General features: G+C 45.5%; 1 protein-coding gene across 1 annotated transcript; it reads left to right on the top strand.

Annotated features, from left to right (window-relative positions):
- The first annotated feature begins 142 nt into the window (after positions 1–142).
- LOC144043587 (uncharacterized) lies at positions 143–8847 on the top strand. Its single transcript, XM_077557385.1, has 4 exons — positions 143–881; positions 2784–3308; positions 4143–4363; positions 4518–8847. Exons 1-4 carry the CDS (start codon positions 527–529, stop codon positions 4713–4715), a joined length of 1299 nt encoding a protein of 432 aa, XP_077413511.1. The 5' UTR covers positions 143–526; the 3' UTR covers positions 4716–8847.
- The last annotated feature ends 205 nt before the right edge of the window (positions 8848–9052 follow it).

Genomic DNA, 9052 nt, shown 5'->3' with positions numbered 1-9052 from the left:
AAAAAAATGGACGTGTGGCGTCATGACGTCGATTGAGCAAAAGTACCGTAAAGGACGTAGAAAACGAGCAGTTTTTTTTTGAAGGGGTGGGGGGTTGCATGTTTGTGTATTGCGCATTTGGGGAGTGAGGGGGTTGGGTGAGGGTGGATGCAGCATAAGCCGAACTGGAATTTAGCTTAGCGTTCGTTGTGCACGAACTCAACTTGATGATCCGAGCTGCTCGGGTTCCAGGAGGGCGCGCTTTGTGCTTTGGGAGGACCTAACCGCCATCCGACATCAAAATGGCGTCCACACATGTGGGCGGGAAAGGCGGCGCGCCTCCACTCAAATCATTACGGTAGCTCTGGAGGGAACGCCAGAGAGGCGGGAGCGCCGCGGCAGAGGACGCCGATCAACGACAGCTTCCAGGCGGCTGCAGCCAGCCAGCAAGCAAGCCGGCCCCGTCCGCACGCGACCCACCCTCACCTCGGCCAGGCGGCTGCGGCGGCGGCGGCTTCCTCCGCCGCCCTCAGCATGAGCCTCTAGCATGAACGGAGCCGTGTACATTCCGTTCTTCCAGGGCCAGCTCGAGTCCGTCCTGGAGCAGGTGGTCCAGTTGGCCGTTCACGAGATCAGCTCGACGGTGGGCTCTAGCCTCAACGCACTGCTCCTCGAGGCCGCCGTCCAGGAGCAGGAGAACCGTCGGCTCCGGCTGCGCCTGCAGGCGTGGGAGAGCCGCCGCGGGCATGACGAGGGGGGCACTGAGGAACACCAGGAGGCGGCGGCCGGTGACAACGGCCCGGACGGGTGCAGGACAAAACCCGAGCAGCCGGCCGATCCACGCGCAGCCACCCGCGGACCCACCGACACCCGCCGCTTGGAGCAGAGGGGCAGAGTCGTGGGTAGGCGAGCAGGCGGCCTTTACAACAACACAGCACAACACGCCAGCTAGCCCGTTACGTAATCTAACATGCACACGTCACGGGGGTGGGAATGATTGTCGGACGATTGCTATGGAAAATAATAATAATGACCAGAGGCGATTCTAGGGTCAGAGGTTTAGGGGTGCTATAAACATATCTCAACCCTAATTTCTCGGGAAGGGTACTCTTTTTGATACATTAGGTCCTCAACATACGCATTGACAGTATGCATGTTTCTGGTGTAAACCAGCTCCCCACAGTTTACAGTGAGAATTAACAAAAATGGACCTTGGACTTGTTTTTGAAATTTTCTTTTAAATGAAACCATAACACATAACGTATATTAACAGACATTAACTTAATACAGATTTTTTGTTTACTATATATTGCTTGTCTGTATTAATCTGATAGAAAAACATGCATAACATATACATAAAAAAAGAAATGCGCTACAGAATAATATTAATAATGCATGTACAAGTCTGTGTATGGGTGAAGTGCAGACATTAACAAAACAAATTGACTTTAGCACTAGTTTGTCTCTGCGTTTTTACAGCTGGTCTTTAATACAAATACTTCAAAATGGAGCTTTTGTTTGTTGAAAAACAATCTTATGACCATGACTTACTCTATGAGGCTACTTTTATCTGTGCAGACATACGTTAAGTTTCCCTCATTAAAAAGTAGCAACATGATTGAGGAGCAAATAAGCAGACTAGTAATGAAAATAATGTGTTGGTGTTGAGTGGTAGAAAGTAAAAACTTCATTTCACTACTCTAGACAGACATACCCCGTGAATGGATTGAGGAGGAGGAGTCTGCACCGCTTGCTTGTCAGCAAAAACAGAGATGGGAGGGGTCGAGTTGGATGAAACCATTTTCAATCAAATGGTGTATTGTATTTTTGTTGTTTAAATATTACTTTTTAAACTGTATGGTTTATATATATTATAGCTATAAGTTTCTAGCTTGTTAAAAATAACATATAGTGAAATATATCTCTATCTACTCTTAATTTTGGGGGTGCTATTGTTCTCAAAAATGGGCTAAATACGCATCTAATAATGACTACAAAAATATCCAAAAGAGGCGAAAGATCTCGTGCTCAGTGGGTGAGGGTGTGTGGCAGGGGGCGGGGCTTGTGCCATTATGTCAACACATGTCAAAGGTCATAAGTGGACTTGTTTTGGTGACTTCTTACTAGCCATTCATTCCAGTTCAACCGTCCCATTTTTTTTTTGTTTATTTGGCAACTTTGTCATTGAAAGCCCATCTGCTGGTGCACTTTTGGTTGTCATATTGTTTTGTTTACATTTAGCGACTTAAATTCCTGCTAACAATCAAACGTACAACATAACCTCAAACATGGAGACGTAAAACTTCGCTGGGGTCCACCGTTTGCATTTTGCATTTTGTTTGGCCGCCTGAATTTCTTCCCTAAATTGTTGCAAATTAAGGAGCATCTCTGTTGTCTTAAAGACACGTTGATTTGCGAGGATCGAGAATTGAGGGGGTTCCACAAGCTAATTTTAATCAAGGGACCACCGATGTTTCTCATGTGGAAGTCTTGTAGTGATGCATGAAAATGAGCATACCAGCTGGATCCTAAAAGGAGCAGGACCTCCACTCAAATAGTTAATCTTGGGTGGATACACGCTTGGGATAAATCAGTAACAATCATATTTGCATCTGCAAAGAACAGTAACAATGTCTTCCCCTTTTTTTTACTAATAAAGTTCGGTTGTCGTTCATCATCTGCCCACCGTGTTTATAAATATGGCGCATGTCGTTCATCCCGCTATCACCCCCTTGGCCTCCCCATTTGCTTAGCATTCTGGCGAAAAAACCCTGACCAGTGTTTTTTGCGTTGCGGCCCCCCAGAGCAGCTGAAGTGCGTGATGGAGCGCGTCCTGCATTCTTCCCTGTGTCAGCTGAAGAAGATGGTGGAAGCGTCCTTTGATGACCTCCTGCTGGAGATCACGCAGAAGGAGTGCGAGCGGCAGACGCTGCAGGCCCGGCTGAACCGCCGGCACGCCGGCGTGCGCTGGAGTGCCCAAGACGACACGGGCTCACTCGGCAGCTCCGAGGACGCCCCTAAAGACGCCAAGCCGGCCGAGGCCGAGGAGGCGGGCGGTGGCGGCGGCGGCGGAGTGCACGGAACAAAGGACAAGGCAGACACGGTGGCGTTGGGGCACGAGTGGTGCGGAGACATCTGGAAGCTGAAAGGTTCGGCGGGAGGAGGTGGCTCAAGCGAAGGCCTCACTCCGGTACCGCCTCCGGTTATGGCCCTGACCGTGGAGTCGTCACCCTTGCAGGATCCCCGTTGGACACCTCTGGAGGACATGGATGTCCTCTCCCCCGACCAGGACGCCGCACCTCCACCTACGCCTCTGCTGAGTCCTTCAGGTGAGTGAGACAGCTGATGTTTGAGGAAGGATCACGCACCAGAATATTTTTTAACCCTTTCATACTGACTTCACTCCTATGGAGAACAACTGAAAGAGGGAATTCCGTTTATTTATCTTATTTAGCCATTTATTGGTACAGTAATAGTGTAACGGATGCCAATTTGCCCTGCCTGACCTCACTCTTTGGAGCCTACAAAGGAGGATGCTGACCCTCATTACACAAGCATGTAAAACCGTGACAATGTAACAAAAAAATTACAACACCGGCGTTGAGGCGCAACAATTATTGTATTGATCGACAACTAATAGGAGACTACTGACACGTCTGTGAATATACACAAAGCTGTTTTGAGGAACAGTGTTACATTTTCCATTGTCTTTAATTTAATCACACTTGAAACATGACGTTGACATGTGTGGCGATAGTAGGAATTCAGCCCTGCAGACGGTTCGAATGGAGATGACGCGACGTCATCTTCGGTCAACTTCTCAATGGCGACATGGCTGGCGGTCACAGATTGCGATTCGGGTTACTTCCGTGAAGACTGCAACGTGACGTGTTTTTAGGTGTGTGTCACTCGACGTGTGCTCTTTGTGCATGCGAGTCACTTCACGGGCGTGTTGCGTTCATATTAGATGTCGCATTTGTTTATGTCATGTGAAAGGTACTTAAAAAGATCGGATTTAACCAAAAATCCGAATTGGGCATCGCAACCCTGCAGTGTGAACGTAGCCTATGTCAAACACAATACATTTTCTCATCTTACTTGACCATGTCCAATGAGGACGGCATTTTGTCTGTGGACTCACCCGTGTTGCTTCCCTCGAACAGGAAATTGGGGCGTGAGCTCGTCAGCCTCCATGTTGCAGCGCCTACTGACGGCGTCACAGCTCCCGGACGACCACGCGGGCGGCGCCCACAAGAAGCCGCAGGCCACCACGGTGACGCCCGCTGGCCAGGACGCCAAACAGCAGCAGGACGAGGACGAGGATGACGACGACCAGGATGAGGAAGATGATGATGATGAAGAGGAGGGGAAGAAAGGGAGGAAGGTACTTGCTATGACCACAGTTAGCTGAGCTTTAAGATAAAGCAATGGTGACATTTGAGTGGCTTCCTTCGATCGTTTGTTCTTTCCATTTTCAAATGGCAATTACACCATGAAAGATGATGTAAACATAGTTTGCACTTCCTGTATGTGCGCAGAAGAAGCGGCGTAAGGTTTGGTCCGAGTGTGAGGACTGCGGCCGCAGGTTCAGTCGCGTGTTGCTGCTCAAAGCTCATCGCCAGACTCACGCCGAGGCCGCCATCGGCGTCTCGCCGCCCCAGTGTTCGCGCTGCGGCAAGAGCTTCTCCTCGGCCGGCCGCCTGCGCAGCCACCTGCAGGCCAAACACCAGTCGTGAGCCCTTCCCGCTGCGCCCCGGGAACCCATCAGCACTCATTGGTACACATGTCCACACACACGCACACACTTGCGCCAGTTCTTTGTGATAAATGTCAAACGTGCCAAAAGGAAGACGACGCGCGATACGTTCCACAACCACCCGCGATAGGTGAACACTAGACAGACCCCACTTGTTTGTACTTTTCAGCTTTTTACCCAACACACAGCACGTTTAAACTCATTAAAACACACCGAAAGTTATTAAAAGACACTTTAGGGAAATATGAGTGTTTTGAGTTACATTATGGACAAGGAGTAGTTACACTTGTATCTCGAGGCATTTGACTGCATTCACTCATTTCTGACTCCCTTTAAAATTGTAGGGATTTTTATTTTTTTTAAGTATTGCTTTAAAACAAAAGTCTAGTGGGGGTTCGCCGTCATACATGTCAAAAAGTTGATGGCAACAAGGCGGGACCACAAGTGACACCGGAGCATTTTCTGTTTCCTGCTAATGCACGGGAAGTGACGCTTCTCGGTCATGTGACCCCACCAGTTTTGAACAACATGAAGACGGACAACATTTTAATGAAGATGATCTTATCGAAAGGTCACCGAGCAGCTCGGCTCACTGACCGCCGTGTTTGGGACATTCCGGGCATTGGCTCGTCTCTCAGGATTGTTGTCATGTTTTTCCTCATGTTTCACTTGTGAACATTTCCTGTGTCCTGACGTTCCACCTCTCACATCCACATACCTCATTTGATTGTAGTCTTTGACTGCTTTCGACACACATACCTTTTGTTACCTCATCCGACCGGTCACCACTCGTTTGTTTGCATGGAGTCGCGTTTCGAGGCGACGGCGGGCGTTCCTCGAGCATGTGAAGCATTGACGAGAACAAATGGGTGATGGCCGGTCATCAATGTGAATTTCTTTGCTTTTATTTTGATTTCTCTTTGCGTTTTCAGAATCTCAAGAGACCTTTTCATAGTGTTTGAAAACAATGGGCAAGGAGGGTGGGGGTACTTCCCACTAACAGAAAAGTGATTGATCTCAACTGTGGCCCCCGTCCACATGGAAACCTCTGCGATCTTGTTGGTTTTGAAATTGCTTCCCATAAACACTGAGAGTGTGTAGGATTTAGTGCCATCTAGTGGTGAGCTAATAATTAATTCATTTAAAAACCCACTAGTAATTTCAGCAATATGCAAAAAAATATGTTCTATCACATCAACATAATTTTTTCAAATATAATTGTAGGTCTAGTAATCGCTAATTAAATTACATGTGTTCCCCTGCACCTTAAGGAAGCTGACATGTTTAGGCGACGTTCTTTCTGATAGTGTCAGACCCAATGGATCGAGCGCTGCTTACCTTCCACAGCTGCGGCCTGCAGGTGTTCATCGCTGAGTCCCGCCGCTTTCTCCCTCTGCTTTGCTCTCGCTAGCTTTTGCTAGCTTCTTCCGCTAGCCACGCTTGTTAGCCGCTCCAACTAATTCTTGCAAGCAACTCTTGCTCATCACTCCCGCATGTTTCTGCTCACTTGCCAGGTTCACTCCAAATAATAATTGGTAGCAATTGGTGGTAGGCTTGTGAAGTGTGGTCTCTCTAAGGCACTGTAGTGCGCGTGCTTCAAAATGCATGTGCTTCCAACTTGGGTTGTTGCATTAGTTCACCACTAGATGGGACCTAATTCTACGCACTTTACTAATTTGCTCCCAAAAATGTTCTATTTTAAATATTACCATGCTCCCAAAGACGTATTTATACATTTTCTTAAAATGTTTTTTATGCTAGGCTAGAGCATACAGAAGGCTTTGATGCAGCCTCTGAACTTAAGAGAATGCATGACGCAATGGTAGTTATTACAAAAACAGCCAGCAGGTGGCAGCAGAGTATAAGAGATCAACCAGGGCCATGTTGCAAAAAGCTCTTTTCCCCAGTGTTTTAAACAGATCTGTGAATAATGATGAAACTTAGCTATATTCTAATGCTAATTGCTGCAAAATGGAAACTGATGTACTTTCCCCCCTGATTCCATGTTTTTATAGCAATAGAACACATATTCTGTGGACCTTGCAAAATCAGTCAAAATCCAGTAAAACAGCAGGAGGGTTGCTTCAGGGAAAGTGGCTGGGAGTGAATGAGTTAATAAATATATACATACACATACATACATACACAAAATTAACTCATTCAAGTGATGCCATGGAGATGCTGAAACGCTGCAGTTTAAATGCCAGGCCTAATGAGGGTGCTATAACGCTGCCACTGGAAGTCACCAAAAATAAGTCAAGTTTAATTGATAACACAAAACCGCTAAACAAATTTTGTATAGAAGCTATAGCCCTTAATAACATGTTTTTAACACAATGTTTTTTTTTCCAGTTTTTTTTTTAGGAACGTAAATCAGTCATCTGAACAATAACACCTTTTGCGGTTGTACTGAAACACGTTTCCATGTAGACGGGGCCTTGATAGACTATATACTAAAAGTTTTTTTTTTTTACCAGTTCTTTAAAAAAAATATGGGAATCCTTCAGAACCTGTGGTTTAAGATGCTACCTGGATGTTATAAATAGCTGTACAAAAAGATGGCGAGAGTATGTATTTTCGCTAAGTGAGCACAACAAGCACAATACCTTGCTTTGGTTCAGTCTTCTTTTTTTTTTAAATGCCTCCAAATAATGGCTGATGATTAATTTTTTTGCCACTACATCTGTCGAATTGTGCTTTGCTCAACCCTTAACTTTCACCTAAATTCCCTTCGCGTCGCTGCCCTTGTTGCTCTCACCCTCGGATGTTTGTCATTGGCTGTCATCAAGCTGACGTCTCATGGCGATCATGAAATAGGCTTTTTGGTTTGCTGGCCTTAGCATTGTATTCAAAAGCAAGCGTAAAAATGAGATATACATCGCCAACCCATGCACACAAAGACACGCCTCGAACCTACTGTGCGGCATGATAGGCTGTTGCAAAGTAAAAATTACATAAAAAAGGATTTTTATGGATCCGTGCCTAAAGTGGGGAGGGCATGGCCCCCTATGGCCCGCCCGTGGGGATGGGTGTGTGTACAGTATGTCAAAAATGTTTGCTTGGATTGTCGATGTGGAGTTTATCTAAACTGGCTAGCCTGCTCGTAGCTCCGCAGCGCACCATCCATTTTAGCATCAAGAGAACATTGCCATTATTCAGAGAAATATAAATGTCACTTAATTAGCCAGTCCCTCATTCATCATGTCAACAACGTCAGAAATTCCATCACATCAATTTCCTGTTATAATGTAAATTATGTCCGTGACACCTTTCTTTGGACTGACACTTCACACATTCAAAAGACGAAAGCCAAAATCTTAATTGGAGCTTTTTTTTTTGCAATGGCACTGTCTTGGTCAAATGAGATGAAAGGCTTTGTTTACTATGAGAACACTTGAGATATTTTTTTCTGTGTTGTGATGCAATGGTGAAAAGCTCGAAAAAGAGTCATCATGCTCTCCTGTCCAACTGGATGTCACGTGTGGTCTCCTTGTCCTAATTCCTCACCATTCTTGCTGTATTCATACAGTTGATAGCTCCATCATGGATTTTTATATGACGTAGTTGGTGTGAGTGCAGAGGACAGGGTTAGATGGAGGCAACTGATTCGCTGTGGCGACCCCTGAAGGGAAGAGCCGAAAAGAAGAAGAAGTTGTCAAATTGTACATCTTGACAGTGGGCGTGGTCTGGAAAAACCATTGGGACTGGATCTTAATAGATGTTTTTACATGATTGTTTTTTCCCCCCCAATCATTTTTTCCTTATTTTAAAAGAGTGGACTGTTTATCGGAACTCTTTCATTCTCTTTCCAACTTGAAATAAGAACATTTTCCGACTCCATGTTTTGATGCACAACAAAACTTGTTTGCTTTTGTTGACTTGAAGCAGTCGTGTTGATGCTAAAGGGAAGAAGAAGCTATACTCTTCATGTACACGAGCGCACACACGAATGGGATCAATAGTGTGTACGTTTTGTAACGTTGCTGAAATGTTGTCATTGGATGCAATACTTTTGATACACTTTTGTATTTGAATGGTGGTCATTGATGTGAACTTTTCAATGTTTTAGTGTTGATCAAGGACATTGATCAATAAATGTTGATAAACAAGCAGTTCTCTCGCATACTTATGAAGCTAAACTTAGGAAGCTAACAGCTATTTGTTTTGAATGTGAGCAACGGTTGCCTTGGAGGGGCACTCAGACAGGAGTTTGCAAGTAGTGATCATTTTATGTGGCACTTAGGACTTCACATAGCTAAAATACAGTATTACTGGTACATACACAGAACGACTACATTTTAAATTTAATACAAAAAA

Source organism: Vanacampus margaritifer, chromosome 2 (assembly GCF_051991255.1).
Source record: "Vanacampus margaritifer isolate UIUO_Vmar chromosome 2, RoL_Vmar_1.0, whole genome shotgun sequence".
In the NCBI taxonomy this organism is placed as follows: domain Eukaryota; kingdom Metazoa; phylum Chordata; class Actinopteri; order Syngnathiformes; family Syngnathidae; genus Vanacampus; species Vanacampus margaritifer.
The sequence above is the reverse complement of the archived record's forward strand: the minus strand, read 5'-3'. Positions and strand labels throughout refer to the sequence as shown.